The sequence below is a fragment of the Echiichthys vipera genome, assembly GCF_963691815.1.
Source record: "Echiichthys vipera genome assembly, chromosome: 10".
NCBI classification, from domain to species: domain Eukaryota; kingdom Metazoa; phylum Chordata; class Actinopteri; order Perciformes; family Trachinidae; genus Echiichthys; species Echiichthys vipera.
In genome coordinates, this window is record NC_139835.1 from 16,602,802 (window position 1) to 16,618,956 (window position 16,155).

The following is a 16,155-nucleotide window of genomic DNA, read 5'->3' on the forward strand; positions in this document are numbered from 1 at the left end:
CATGCAGTCGATGGCTTTCACGCGTCTCACGATGTCCGGAATTTCCCGAGCTTCAGTCTTTGTTTTGCCCTTGATTTTCTCCGCTGTTTTTGTAACGACGGAGGCGCAGACAGCGACTGCTTCTCCAGCTCTGTGTAAGTCTTTTTTTTTTAAATTTTATTAAAAAAATAGTTGTAACTTCTGCCGCAGGGTATGGTTTTGGGTAGCGCGAGAAAGTTAGGTCAGGAGGTGGTCACATGACAGGAGAAAACTCGTTTTATTCCCCCCTAATCATAAAGATATCCGATCATCGATGTAGGGAAATAAATCGCGAGCAGATGTGATCCCAGTTTGTATTGTTCCAAAGTGTCTGAACATGTAAATCAGTGTAAACTCTGCTGATGATTTACCATAACCTCTAGTGAGATTTGACTCCCACACACACAGAACAGCTTGAAGGAGAGCGAGTGTGTCCTAAAAACACGCATCACTGTCCCTGTTGTTTGTTTCAGCGCCCTGTGCCTCGAGATCCAACACCAGTTGTGCAGAATGCCTGCAGAATGTGACGGTGAGTCTCCCAAACTCCAGTCAAACACAAACCAGTCTCCAGTCTCATTGGTGATGAGGATGTACTACTGTATAAGACCAAGGACACGATAGTAAAGCGCGGTGTTTGTTGCTGTTTTGGTTGCAGTGTTTGTGGTGCACACCGACCAGCCAATGCGTGGACTACCCAGTGAGGAACATCCTGCCCCCCCGCAGTGTGTGTCCGCTGAATGATGCGCGATGGGGGTTGTGTTGGGGTAAGACTATAGGCCTCACATCACTATTAAGGCTAAATATGTGTACAGTATATCCTGCAACCATGTTTTTCTTTAGTTTGACTTCTCAATTGTGATGATTTGCTTTTTCCCCCTTTATTACTTAATAGTAAAGTGAGTTTGAGGGGGCGGCAGTAGCTCAGTCCATAGGTGACTTGGCTGGGAACCGTAGGGTGGACCATGTATGGAGCGTGGACCATGTATGGAGCGTGGACTGGTGGCTGGAGATGTGCCAGTTCATCTCCTGGGCACTGCCTTCAGTGCTGTTGAGCAAGGAACCGAACCCCCAACTGCTCGGGGCACTGGTCACTGGCAGCCCCCTCGCTCTAACATCTCTCCTTAATTGCATGTATAGGTCCTTGTTGTGCATGTGTGTATTTCGGGCCTGTGTGTGTAACATGTATAATAATAAGAGTGAAAAAATTCAATTTCCCCGTGCGAGATAAATAAAGTAATTCTTCTTCATCTTCTAAACAGCTATTTGAAGACAGCGTGATTTCTAATAATCCATAGAAGCAATAATCAGCAGCATGATCAATAGTGAATATATCACAGCCTTTGTATAAGAGTTTCTTCAGGTAAAGACATTTTTTTAATTAAAAGTCATAAGATGCATCTGACTAGTCAGTTATTTGACTTGATGATCGAATGCCTGATTATGGTGCTTATTTATCCACAGAAGAACCATAACCATCTTTTTTAACGGGCTAAAATGTCTCAGTCTACTAAAACCCGACCACCAAGTAGTTACCTAAAGCCTTCATAGGATTTCTAACATGATGCATGGCTCATTATTGAGTAATTTCCAGTGGTTCCTTTTTCTCTGTGTGTCCCCGCCTTTGGCTTCCAGTAAACTTCCAGATTTTGATCATCACCATGTCAGTGCTGGGTGGCGTCATCCTCATCGCCATTCTCGTTTGCTGCTGCTGCTGCTGCAGGTGTGACAGAATTGGGTAAGCATTGAGTCATGTGGAGTGTTAGCGGCGCTGTCTGGTTTAACTTGGAAGGAGGAGGAGGAGGAGGAGGACGGGGAACACAATGGGTCGTTTTTCTGCGAGGCCGGGCTGACACCGCCGTCTCCAAAAGCCAGCCAGAATTTTGTAACTGCAACAGCTTAGCTCTGACTAATAACATTGATCTTTCTATTTGGACCCTGGCTAGCCTCTCATCTAAAACGTGTTCATTTAATAATGGATTTTATTTTGGATGAGGAGGAGACTTATATTGTTTTTTATTGTCAGATTATTAGACTGATTAACTGTTACTTGTAATTTAAAGGGCAATGCAAGCTTTCAATACTCACAAAAACTATGACGTCTGTTGATATAATTACATATTTTTATATTCTAGGAACAAGAGAGACGACGCAAAGGTGGAGCGACAAAGCCGTGCGAGGAAGAGCCGCCAGAAAGCAAAGTAAATGGCTGTTGGAGGAGAGGGTGGTTTAAAAATAACTAATTTAACTATATATTCAGATAAAAAATACAAACCCCTGTTTGTTTCTTTGTCATTATAACAATAACCGTCAACTAAAATGGGGGGGGGGGGGGGTGTCTCCTGCACCACATTTTGTTGACAGTCCATTGTTGATACAGAAATGCTCATTATGATAAAAGAGAAAAATCGTGCTTGTCTTGACTTTAGCACTTTTAAATGTGCATTTTTTTTAATTGGCAGGTATGTAAAATGTGAAATAGGGTTTAATGTATATCATCATCATATTACAGCAGTACTTCATGTTGATTCTTTTAAACTGAGGATACAAACTGTGTAGTGCGTCCATTGTTTTCCTTTGTCCAACAATCTGTCTTTGTTTCTTCCCCTTCAGGAGAACAGAAATGCAGCTGAGACACGATGAAATCAGGCAGAAATACGGTCAGTCTAGTTTCTTGTTTGTGTGGGTTAATAAATGGAAATTTGGAATATCAAAGAGACTTATTTTGACAAGTTTTGTTTACATGCACAGTGATAAAACAGCTGCAAATGAATACATAATGGTGACTGGGAAAGAAAAGATTGTGATAATGAAATCAGAGCAGATGAAACATGGAAACAACATAAAAAGTCTACAAGAGAAACTAAAAACAACAATTTTGATCCAGTAGTGCCATCTACTGGTTAAAAATGACACTGCACATATCTGATACACTAGAATCCAACTCCGACATTGTTTTACTTAAATTATTTTTTTTAAAGAAAAGGATTATAGAAATATGTAATTTGCTTGATACCCACAGTTTTAATTGTATGCAACCATCAAATAACTTAGGCTTCTACATTCCTAAATCAGTGATATGCTTGCAGCCATACACTGGGTTATACTTTTTGTTCTCTATTGTTCTTTTCAGGTATAGCAAAGGATAATCCGTACGCCCGTATGGACGATCATTGAGAATCTCAGCGATGATTTCTTTAAAAAATCCCTCAAGATGATTTTATCGATGCCAGTAACATTGCGATGTGTATGTAGCATATAATAGACTGTGATTATCTGATTTGATTTCAGTGTCGACCAAAAAAAGGTAACCGGGATGTTCTGAAATGATTTTGACTGAGTGTGCACTATATTTCAAATGTTGTCTTTTCACCTAATGTTTCACATTTTATACAAATTGCTCTCTCCTGTTATACCAGATTAATATTTTTATGACTTCAATTGATGTAAATGATAATCTGTTCAGTTGATTAGATGGAAGGACAAATGTGTCAATTGTCCGTCACGATATGCAAACGTTACTGTGTTATTTTGTATGAGGTGCAGTATTGTAACTCCAGAGCAGATCAGAGCTTGTGCTGCTTCTTTTATAACTGGCAGTTTTCCATTTGTAATACACACTAATCTACTGATTTGTACCGAAAGTACAACATTTATTTTTTATATAAAAAGTTCATTTATAACAACTCATCTTACACAGTTTTTCCTTTTTCTATCTGTGAATAAATCAGAATTTGTTTCAGAACGTTCTTGTTTTGTTAAACTATGTGTGTTGTGCAGCTTTAAAAAAAACAAAAAAACAAGTTGTGACCATTTAAGAAATTAAATGAATAAGAATTTTCTTTTTTGAGTTTAATTGTAAATCAATTTCCTAACTCACAAATGACCTATTTTCACAATCCACACCCTATCCAAACACAATTACAAAAACGAGGCATCAGAAGAAATCAGAATCAGAAACTACCACGTGAAAATCAACGTCATCCATCACACCCTCTGACTTTATTAACGGCAATACACATGCCCCACTTGTGGAAATATCCATGTGCTCTTTTCACACATATGACATTCTTTCATCTGCAGCAAGCTTTCCTGTATCTATCACCATAAATATAGACATATATACTTCTATGAAAAGGAGGCCCTCCATGTGTGTTTTAATCCCTGAGAGTATTTTGCTCTTCAATAATTGTGGAAAAACAGACAATACATACAGACTCCTAAAGACTGCAAAGAGGAGGGATCCACACTGTGAATCTTCATCCAGAATTGTTGGATCCTGGGACATGTCTGCAGGGTATAAATCCTATTTTTAACCAGGTCTATACAAGCATCCGAGCGACTAAATTGCACAAGCCTAACTCCTAATATCCTCCGACTATTTTCATTTAATGTGTGGAATATTGTCATGACCCTATAAGAGATCTGCATTGTTAAACTAATATAAGATATTCCTTTATTAGTCCCACAAAGGGGAAATGTCCTTTTTACAGCAGCAGAGTGGATAGCAAACATCAATAAGAAACAATTAATTGTAGAACATATAGAAAAAAATATGAATAATATAAACACTGGACAATATAAGAATAACAGGGACACTATGTAAAATATATTTTTAAATATTTTAAAGGTACACTTAGGCACAGAGGAAAAATAAAAGTATTGCACATTGTGATTGAAATCCACCTGAACTAAGACGATACAACGATTGCATCCTATTTCTGGTTGGTGTGTTGTGTTTTTGAATCCCGCTGAAATTGAGTTCCATTTAATAATTAACTTTTTGGCTCTTTGGTTGAATGTTTTGGAGAGCCATCGCATGTCTTTGCAGGAGGTGCGAGGCGCTCTTTTGTTTTACCTATTTCGCGGGAATGCGCAAATTAGCTTGCGCGCTCACGTATCCGCGGCCCCGATGAAAAGTGGAGCACATGACCCTTTTGGTCGAATCACATTTTGAATATCAGTGCGCGCCCCTGCAGTCCAAACGAAAGAGCCGGAGGACCGTATTACCCGCTTCACTCTGTAACAGCCTGTCTCTGCGTTATTAATAACAAGTCCTCTGGAAAACAGCACAATGTCCGAAGAAAAGCCAAAGGTCGGTAACCATACTGTGTGTTCATGTTTGCCTGTTAGCTGCTAAAGCTGCCAGCTGCACGTTAACGTTAGCACATTATGCTAAGCTAGCCCTGCTTCCAGGTTACATGTACCGCATTTGAGCGGGTCGACGGGAGAAAACAAAGGTTGACCAATTTTTGCGCACATTCTGGCTCTAGGTGCACAGCTTTGTGTTTTGCGGCGTCCCGACCGTAACACACATTGACTGCTGCTATATACTCGTTCGTTTACTGTTAAATTAAGACATGTTTGCTAACGTCAGAATCAGCTTGTGCAATGAATGATACGCGTTGTTTATTCCTTCTTTCATTTGCGCCATTGTGGCTTTCTGCGCCAGTTTGGGCTAAGTTGCTATGCTAACGTATGGGAGAAGAGACGAGTGTGAGAGCTGTTTTGGGTGGTGAAGCGGGCCATGTAAACCTAACGTTAGCCAGTTAACGTGGTTAGTCATCTGTTATAGGTTAGTATCACCATATATGATACTGTAATACTAACAGGACACCGGTGCTCCACATTAACCGGATGGCGCTCGCCTGATTGTGTCGGTGGTTGCTTGTGGTAACAGCAGATGTTGACAACAGGAAGAGGAAGCAGAGCTGTCTTCACTAATGATCTTTATATTACACTTAAGTACATTTCCAACAGTCTTAACTGTGTAACGTTATGCGAGTGAAAGGGGAACAGCAGGATTCACTTTGGATGCAGAAAAGAGCATTTAATGTTGCTCCATCACCACTGTGGGACCTGCAGGCCTTTCATGGAGCAGCTTACATGATCCTGCACAGTCTGTCTCCTCACAACATCTTCACCACCTGATGTGTAACGTTACCATCTGGGGCTGTATGATTTTTAATTTAATGATGTGTGGTCTTTCAATTGTATCGTATCTGAGGAAATCTCATAGAGATTTCGCGATGCACAATTAGGATGTTTAAATTGGTAATAAGCACATAGAGGCTTTATTTATTTACATTTCACCCTTTTGATGCTCTTGTTGTTATTGTTATCTTATATTGTTGTAATTGTGAATGCAATTGTGGCGCAGTCTTAGCATCTTATCTTATGTTATACAAACTTTTTTCTCAGAAAATCTGGAGTAGGGCTGCAGCTATCATATTTGTATTATTAAGTATACAAAAAGTATAAGTATTATTCCAGCAATAAAACGATAAAAACACGTGTTAGTTAAAGAGTTAGTTAATATACAAATGGGGAAATAAGACAGCGCTTTTAAATGGAACAACTCATCGGTTTCCTTTTTAGAAAAATAAAATATTTTTATTGCTTAAATTGCATACAAAGACAAGAAAAACTAAACCTAAATCTTCTTTATTATAAACCCCAATGTGTCAGTCACTGAAACTATGTATTTAAGTTGTATTGTGAAATATGTACAGGGTACAAAATTAATTTATATAGTCACTCCACTGTTGCACCTGTAACAAGGTGTTACTGTCCCTTTCCCACCAGCCATGGTCACCTCTTGTGAGCCGGACTGCTAGTGTGATACGTTAGACATTTCTATTTTTAACTTTCAAAGGGGGAATTCTAATTATACTTGTTTCATTTTCTAGACATTTGATCTCAGGATAGTACCAAAAAAATTACATTAGATAGAAAAATAACCTTACCTCAAAAGCTTTTGCTTATTTTTTGTAAGCTCACGGACAATCTAAGTGAACATACACGGGGTGATTTTAATCACACAATTTTGTTTCTGACTGTAGTTGTTCAAGGTGTTACAACTCTCCCTAGTCTCCCCTACAAGTCCGCTGCATCAGCCTTTTGGTGAGCAGAACACCACAGGTGTCGTATCTGTGCCCCCCGGCTGCAGTGAGGCAGAGCCAGTTGAAAGTCTCCAAACTGTCGTTGCCTTTTTAACTTTGTTAATGTTAACTGGTTTTGGGTCATTTCCTCTCAGTGGACTTGGGGCTTTCTGCGGTTATGGTGAGCTAGTTGGGTTTTATAGTAGACACAGTGTACAGTATACAAGTATTTAATTCAAACAAGAGTATACAGAATTGGGCTTTACCATGTGATTATTTCTTATAGACTATTAATGTATAATAATAAAAAAGCAAAATACCAACAAACATGTTTTATCGTGATATGTTATTTAGAAATGATGTATATCAGGATAGAAGATTCTGGCCATACTTCCCAGCCCTAGTACTACCTACTGTCGGATGGACTTGGGACTCCATGCACTGTGTTGTACTTCTGAATATCCACTTTTTCTCAGTCTCAGATAACAATAATGTAGCCATAACGCAGGTATGTTTCTGCTGCTGATGAGTCTGTTTTCATGTCGCAGGAGGGAGTGAAGACAGAGAACGACCACATTAACCTCAAGGTAGCAGGTCAGGATGGGTCGGTTGTACAGTTCAAAATCAAAAGGCATACTCCACTCAACAAACTAATGAAGGCATACTGCGAAAGACAGGTGAGTTCATTCTGAAAGACTGAAACATGAAGTTGTTTTTATTACACAACTGTTTATATTATTTTGTTGATCGCTAACTGGATGCTAAACTCATGAAAATGCTATTTCTGTCCATTCTTGTCTTTTACAGGGATTGTCAATTCGTCAGATACGGTTTAGGTTTGATGGACAGCCAATTAATGAAACAGACACACCTGCACAGGTTAGTGAAAGCTGGACTTAAAAATCCCAAACTATGGAAAGCTCTGACTAAAAGCTCATGCTGTCTAATCATGGAGATGCTGGTCGGTGGATTTTGTTTCATAAAGAGACTCAGGCTAGTAGTTTCCTTCTGTTTTCAGTTTAAATCCTAAGCTAATCAGCAGATGGCACTAGCGTCAATTTTCTGCTCACAGACATGAGGCCGGCATTGAGATTTGTCCATATCTTGGCAAGAATTTCTAATCCAAAAATGACTATTTCTTCAAAGCCACATGAACATTGAGCTCATTTTTTAATCAGTATAAATATTTTTTTTCAAACTTGTCCGTGCTAGTGCCTGTATGATACCAGAGTTTTGGTACTGAAACCAAAGCGGTACTTTCCTTCAAAGCATCTTTTTTCATTTAACAAAAACAGCTAAAGGCTCAATATTTTCAAGCAATACAAAATACAAGCAACCGTCCCAGAAATGACCTAAATGCATGTAAATCAGGAACAACAGTAGATGGAGCAGAGAATAAGACAAAATTGCTAATCAGACTTGACATTTAATGCCATCTTGTGCTACTTTGTTCAACGCTCAATATAAGACACATTGCTGTTGGTACCAAAAAGTATTGAGGGTTCGATACCCAGCTCTACATTTAACATAACAGAGCTCTTAAAGAATAAGGATACATGTAATGCATCTGCTGTAAAATAATTATTTTTTTGTTGTTACAGCTGGAGATGGAAGATGAGGACACTATTGATGTATTTCAACAACAGACGGGTGGAGTCTGCTCTTAAGTCGGAAGTGAACTCTTGGAAGAACATCCACATCATAATTTTATGTTGTATTTGTTTTCACTTAAATCTTCTTTTTTTTTTTTTTTTTCCTCACTGTGCTAGGTCAGGCTGTTCACAACACAAAACAAGGCAGACGGTTTTTCTTTGGGGCCAAATCCTAACTTTGAGGTGCAGGGTAATCTTTTTTAAATTGTTGTTTTATTTGTGTTTTAATCACACAAATGGATGATTTTGAAATTGTCCAAGGCAGGGACTCAGATCAGATATGGCTCGTAATGGGGGGGGGGAAATCCACTGCGTTCTTTTGATGTTGAAATGACCTCATGCATGTCTCATAAAACATAAGCTGAACAACATGCCAAAATCCTTTTTTCTCTCTTTGTTTAAATTTTCCAGATTGTTAACATTTGATTTCAGGGTGGGCTCAACTGTTTTAAATTCATATACTTGATAGGATTGCTATGGAGGAAAAACTGCTGAATGGGAGCCTGTGGTTTCTCTGTGCAGATGGAAAAGACATTGACATATTTCTCATGTAATAATAAACATTTAGTAGTCTCTTTTTTTTAAGGAGCCTTCTAAGTAATTTGATGCATCCACACCCAAGAAAAAACTTCCCGTGCCGAGAAAGATTCATATGGATGGTTTACCTCAATACTGTCACTCTCGACTCAATGGTAAATAAAGTACAGTAATGTTTCTGGACCAAAAAGCTACACTGATAGTTCTTTTATGAAAGGGTTTGGTTAATATATAATATGTAGATGTAGAGTTACTGTGACTGTAATGGTGGTCTTTGTGGTCACACAGCAGGATAACAGTTATTTTGTGTTTCATTGATATATTTTTTTCCCCTCCCACTTCACGATTTCAGAATAAACATAATTCACCTTTCCCAGTCCAGAAATTGAGTGTTTCATCAGTGTATAAACAAATATTCAGTCAATGCTGTGTTGCCAATTTGAATACATTTGTCCAAGATCTATCCAAACAGATGCGTAGTTTGTTTGACTCTTGTGTGTAGGTAGAAATGTTGTTTTATAAGAATGTCCACCTTCATTTTAAAAAATTAACATTTGTTAGATTTGCAGGGTGATATTGGCAGATATTCCCCCCTCCCCCTTTTTTGTACATTATTTGTTGTCCCTATACTGTATACAATAAATATAGTTTGATACTCCGCTTCTTGCATTTTGTTACCATACATTTGTGTTCATATACCTGCTCTGCACAACGCAGGGTGAATGTTTTTGAAACATTTGCATGCTGGTGTAAATAATCACGCAGATGTTAAAGGGCTGACCGTGTTAAAATTGTTCCTAACCTGGATGGTAGTTTGATGTCTCCAGAGGTGCAACTAAAGTTTGGCCACTAATTCATACTGTTGTGGAAACCAGAGTGATTGTTTCCAGATGTGGAGTGTGTTAATTTCACCAAGCCCATACTTCTATGATTCATTTAGTCTTCCTTGGAAAAAGTTCGGAATTAATCTGAAATGTTTTTAGAAAGGTTTGTTTCTAACACTGGTCTGATCCGTGAGTGTGCAATACACTTTACATACATTAGAGGGCATTGTTGTTTTGACGATCCACTGGATCACTGCTTGCTCTGCTAAATCTACATACTCTTTGAATCACTGAAGTCTCCAGCTCTTAAAATACAAAGACACATTTGTTGCTCCACTTCAGCCTTGTGAGGGCCATAACTTTTCTTAGTCTGAGTCTTCTCTTACTTCCGAGATCTTCATTTCACAGATGTTACTTAACTGAGCAGCCAAATGAACTCCCTGTGAGCCTCCACGCACAGTGGTTTGATTGTGCAGACTATTTCTGGCATCTCCTTTGCATTTTATATTTCCCTGTGGATATATCTGGAGACTCTTATATTTCCTCAAACCACTCAGAGATGCAGCTGCAGGGTGCCCGCTCCACCCATACATTAAATAGTCTGTATGTATTCTGTTTATAGGAAAACGGATATTGGTTACAGGCAAGGATCCAATCAATGCATTCGTTTTTTGTTGTGCCGTGAATCTCCATCAGCTGTGTCAGGGACGCTTATAAAGCAGCACATACTGTAGCCTCAGTTGTTTTTTCACTGCAGTGAATGAAGAGATACTTTGTGTTATGTTAATGTTTTAAAACTAATTCATTCTCATACGTATTCTGCTGTCAGTGTGCAATGAGGTCTGTTTATGAAAGTGACAAAATAATAGGTGGATTATTGAGTATAATTGATATAAGTTTTTCTTGGGCTGAATTCTGATCTTTAAGCTTTTTCCTTCCCAATGGTAGTTGCAATTTTGATGAGACCAGTTTGAATGAACACCAGAATGAGCAACAAGTGCATAAACAGGCTATACACAGTACATATGTTACACGACACGGGGGGAGGGGGTCTTCAGACAGAGCAATCAGCTTAACTTGGGACACGTAATGGTCGTATGACGTCAGTCAGCCGTGTTTCGCATCCTCAATGTGTCGAGCCAGCGACCTCAGATGTGACACCCTCCCCCTGTTGCACCAGTCGAGCAGCCTGAATGAAACCACTGTGCATCTGGAGAACCTCTGGATCATCTCCAGGGCTCTGCATGCTGATGTCACCCTTTTGTGCGTAATGCGGTCCCCACCCTGTCAGCAGATCAGATTTCATCCCAGTGCCTGTTGAGATCTTGAGGGAGCACAAACGTGTCAGTGGCTGTGTCTGTCACAAAATTGTTGTTATATGCAAGAATTGAGTAAGTGAATGCGTTTTTCTATAGGCTACGAGTGAACAAGTGTACTAGAGGCACTGGATTTTGGAACATTTTTGATAATGTTTTTACAGGAGACATTTTGACTTGTCATAGTAAGAGCACCTGTGCTTTTCTTGTCAAAACGTATTTGGTGACAAAGGCCCTTTCAGTCAGGAATGAATTTAAAATAAATTGAATTAATCATTAATTAAAGTAATTAAAACATTTATTTTTTATCCTCAGTTAAAAGACCCGTCTTTATTTGCTTAAGGTTTTGTCTCGTGTTTTTTGGCTGGGTATAAGAGACAGGAAAGGTTAAACTAATCGCACATTCCCTCAAAGTATAATTGAATTAGAACATAGATTAAATAAATCAAATGTATTTCTCAGTTTGCCACTGAAAGCGTCCCATGGGGCCCTCTGTAGAAGAGAATTATATTGACTGAGTTTAATATAGCCATTGTGTAGCTATTCATTGTATTGTAGTTATTCATTAATTGAAATGTACCTTTATTTATCCCTGAGAGCAAATATGCAGCAGCTTGATACCACCCAGATTAACACAATAGATAAGAAAAGAAAGAAAATAATAAAACATGAGCCATAAATGTAACTGTAAAACCTAAATGCTCTAGAATATTTGCTTTTCCTGCTTTGGTGTTAAAACACGCATGCTGTTTTAAACCACATGCAGTTTAGTTACAGGAGTTACTGAGTGCAATTTACTAGAAACTTTCACTCATCAAACCTAAGCGTAACCAAGCATGATCACAAATGCTGCACTACATTCAGGTGTGCCAGTAATGTGCGTGCTTTCTCACTGTCATGGCTTACAGGGACATTTAATTAATGATATTAGATACACCTGTGCTTTTCCTGAGCCATGACAAAGTTAACATGTCTGCTGTGAAGAAGGCAAACGTTAGAAAGTGAGTCCAGTTAATCATAAGTAGTGATGCACTGGCTGGGGTTGCTGCTTTGCATATACTGTCTAATAATAATAAGAAGAAAGAAATTACTCTAAAACTTGGTTCATGAAAATATTCTGAACAGGCTATTAAAACGGGAGTGCTCTTATAATCAATAAATCAATAGCCTACCCATAAATACAACAAATGAACCCCTTGAACACACATTTGAATCCCTGCATGTGCATAAATTAAGGAAACACGTAGAGTTAATAATGAATTCACTTTATACAGCTGCTGTAATTAACTGTAATTAAAGGACAATAATGTAAAAAGTGAGCTTTTTGACGTCTTTTTTGATTAGCAGGTCGAGTTGCTATATAAATACTGTGAATACTGTATGAAAATGCTCAATCCTCAGGAAAATGCACACAGCCCGTATTCAGAAACTGTTCCTTTAAATGAGCTGTCAGGACTTCAGCATGGTTGTGATGCCACAAATAAAAGTAAAATGTACCACTACCACTTGTGTTGTAATATCTGTGTCTGTGGCGACATTCGCAGGTTAAATGTAACTAGGCTGCCATGTTAGTGACGTTACTGACAGCGGCCTGCCCTGATCGTCACAAGCGGTTATGCTGCATTCACTTGTAATTGGGAATTGTGAACTTCCAACTTGTCTGTGTGTATGGATTTAAGAGGGTCGACGAAGGGCACGAAGTACAGAGGTGAATGTGTTTCAATAAAGCTTACAAAAGAGCAAAAAAAAAAAAAGTCAACACACGATGACCGAATGTGAGCAGATGGAAGGCTCTGGAAGAACAGGCTCACCTGTAATTACATCTTACCACCAAAGAGGCTGCTAGAAACCAGGTATCTCAAATCTTACGGATTACAACTTTAAACAAAGAATGGGTCTGTCGATCAAAGTTTATTGTGTCATTAATTATTGACGAGAGAATGACGCTACAGAGGAAAAAAATGATACCAGCAAGAACCTGATGACTGTTTTGCTGCATGTAAGTATATTTTATGGTATTCATTAATTCAGCTGTAATAGCCCTGTTGTGTTTCTATCAGCTATGTCGTAGGTAGGCATTAACGCTGCTTAAATTGCACAGGGCGTATGCGTTGGCTGTGATGCCTTTAAAATGGTGTGCAGACTCTGCCTACTTGGTGCACTGCTGGCATGTCTCAGTCTGAGAGGGTGGTGTCTCGATGGTAACCCTGGAGTTACGATAAAGTCTTGCACCAAAACGTTTACGTGTTTTGCTGGAATAAATCATCAACGGGCTCCTTCCCTTTGGATTGCATTTGGTAATCGACTAGAATGGAAATGCTGGTTCCGGGACCAGTAGGTAAGATTTTCAAAACACTCTTTTAATAAACTCTGTGTTCACATATTTACGTTGTTGGTGCTTTGGTTAATGTGTCAACACTCTTATTATGATACTGCAGAGGTCTGGTGTTATTTGGAGCAGTATTAGTGGTTCAGAAGACGTTTTTAATGCGTCCAACTCGCTACCCCGAGTTAATCCGTGTTAGCCGCGTCAGGTTGTTAGCGACTCTCCGGAAAATCTACGTTAATAGTTGTTATACGAAAAATAAATTGTCTTGATGGCTTATTTGATGACCCAATTTGCCTAAAAAGACCCTGATTTTACACCAGAATTTCACTTTAAAACATCACACAAGAGTTTCACACATATTGGGTTACCATCTAGACACAACCTGACCTGAGTGCAGATGCAGAAGACCCAGAAACACTGACCAATCAGGGCAGAGGGGGCTTTTTCAGGAGGGGAGCTTAGGGAGACAGGCCTAAAACAGAGCATTTCAGACAGACGGTGGTACAGGTATATTCAGACAGAGAAAAACAATGTTTTGTAGTATGTGAACATGTTCTTGTATAAACCCAAAGTACAAAAATGAACCTGAAACTGAGCATAATATGTCCTCTAACTGCTTGTGAGAGACAACAAACTTGTTGTTTGTTGTCTTTCACAATAGACTCGAAGTACCACAATGCAACACAGAAAATATCTCCTTAGCTACGGCTTTTGGGAGCTACGCCCCAAGAAGAAGAAGAAGAAGAAGAAGTCGGAGGCTCGCCCCCTGAAAGGACTCATTGTAGAGAGGGATGAGAGTGTGTGCAGCAGCCACGGTGTGTGTGGCGGTGTTGGTGGTGTGTGTATGTGTGTGGAGCCCCCTCCTCCTTAACTAGCTGGTCAGCAGCGGAGGGATTAGTGAGAAGGCAGCTCCACTCGCTAAGTAACAGACGAGGGGGATTGCAAATAAGCGTGAATCATGCGCGGCGTCATTACTACCGGCTGGGAGTGGAGCCGAAATTGTGCAAGATACGGATAACGGCGAAGAAAAAGGTCCAGGTCCCCCTCATTCCGCCGTGAAAATGCCTCACCAGGGGCTCTGTTGCTGCCACCGCCGCCGCTGCTGCTGCTTATCGGACCCGTCGCATTACGCTGCCTCTCTCACATGTGCTTTATGTTGAAGAAAAAGAAGAAGAAGAAGAAGAAGTGACCAGGATATAAAAAAAACTTCAAAGGAGTCGGTTGAGGACGACAAAGACCAAAGGACGTGCGGATATTTAGTTTCCTTTTTATCGGCCGTGCGGGGATTTTGTGAAGTGGAAAAGAGAGAGAGAGGGAGAAAAGTTGCACTCTTCGGTCAAACATGGGGAACGCAGGGAGCATGGACCAGCACACTGATTTCAGAGGACACAACATGCCTCTGAAACTACCCATGCCCGAGCCAGGTGAACTGGAGGAGAGATTCGCGACCGTGTTGGTAAGATTTCTTTTTTAATGTTTAATCCGTCTTCTCTTTGTTCCCTCCTCCATGCTTCGGTGTCCTGGGACGGGACAGCTGTGCGTGGAGGTTGAACCTCTGTTTGTCCAGCACGCCTGTCCTTTGTTGTCCAGAGAAAATAGGGTATTCCGACCAAAAAGGGCACTTGTGTCAGAGGTATACAAGAGATTTGCATCAGTTTTGGACTACATTTATGGGGTGAACTTTATATTTTTAAAAGTATTGATGACATTGTAGCAGAGCTGTGAGCACATTGACACTCAAATGTGTCTTTTTTTATGGATGCAAGGAGTTTCTGAGGCTTTCAACTGATTTGCCACACCATCCTGAAATAAATCAAACATCAATTACATTTTTATTTATAATGCCAAGTCCTTACAAAAGTTATCTCAAGACACTTTTTATATAGAGTAGGTCTAGACCTACTTATTTATGATTTACAGAGACTCAACAATTCCTCCATGAGCAGCAGCAAGTCACAATATCTATCATACTAATATTTACATACAGTATTTATCCAGCAATCCTGTGCACACAGTGGCAACATGAAACACTTTGGCTCCCTAGACTCTCACTTAGCAGCTTACACCCAAACTCCATGCTTCTGTAAATTTCCAAGTGTAATCACACGAGACACCTGCAGTGAAATGATTGGTTTTATAGCAGTCTTTTTTCTCCCCCAACTTTATGAGTCTGGCTCTCTACTGAAGCTCGAAGTGCCCAGCATGCCAGCTCCTTTTAGAAACATCTGTCACATCATAAAGTGTCAACAGCGTCCGTCGACAGTTCTGTTACCTGGGAATAAATGCTGAACATTCCTGGTGTTGTTGAAAGGTCCTCCGCCTTTTCGAGTGCATTCAGCTCAGTTAGCAGGAGAAAGGAAAGTGTTTGTTTTGATGGTCGACACAAACTTCCATCACCACTATGTTGGCTGATGTGCGTTAATTTAGTTGTATAGGGACTAAAATCATTATTCACCAAAGCAGTGAATCCCAAGCAGGGTTACTTGTACCCTATCGGGGGCTCTTTTGCAGTTACAGAGGGTACTTGGATATATTGTGGCTGTAACAAATTCAAACCACAATTTGATTAAAAACAATAAAAAATATATCTACTTATTGAGT

The 16,155-nt window shown here is 39.6% G+C and overlaps 3 protein-coding genes across 5 annotated transcripts in view; all 3 read left to right on the forward strand.

Moving 5' to 3' along the window:
• Nucleotides 1-3,760, forward strand: pttg1ipb (PTTG1 interacting protein b). The gene is made up of 7 exons (XM_083921370.1): nucleotides 1-134; nucleotides 492-547; nucleotides 674-782; nucleotides 1,651-1,753; nucleotides 2,151-2,216; nucleotides 2,629-2,675; nucleotides 3,149-3,760. Exons 1-7 carry the CDS (start codon nucleotides 2-4, stop codon nucleotides 3,190-3,192), a joined length of 558 nt encoding a protein of 185 aa, XP_083777496.1. The 5' UTR covers nucleotide 1; the 3' UTR covers nucleotides 3,193-3,760.
• Nucleotides 3,761-4,990: 1,230 nt separating this feature from the next.
• Nucleotides 4,991-9,704, forward strand: sumo3b (small ubiquitin like modifier 3b). Its single transcript, XM_083922036.1, has 4 exons — nucleotides 4,991-5,110; nucleotides 7,445-7,573; nucleotides 7,704-7,775; nucleotides 8,498-9,704. The coding sequence occupies exons 1-4, from the start codon at nucleotides 5,090-5,092 to the stop codon at nucleotides 8,561-8,563; spliced, it is 288 nt and encodes a 95-aa protein (XP_083778162.1). The 5' UTR covers nucleotides 4,991-5,089; the 3' UTR covers nucleotides 8,564-9,704.
• A 4,636-nt stretch (nucleotides 9,705-14,340) lies between these two features.
• The window catches only part of fmnl2a (formin-like 2a), a 53,667-nt gene continuing 51,852 nt past the window's right edge, over nucleotides 14,341-16,155 (forward strand). For all 3 annotated transcript variants that reach the window (XM_083921949.1, XM_083921950.1, XM_083921951.1), the window contains exon 1: nucleotides 14,341-15,010. In XM_083921949.1, coding sequence (XP_083778075.1) covers nucleotides 14,897-15,010 — 114 coding nt within the window. In that variant the 5' untranslated portion in view covers nucleotides 14,341-14,896. The remainder of the gene's footprint in view (nucleotides 15,011-16,155) is intronic.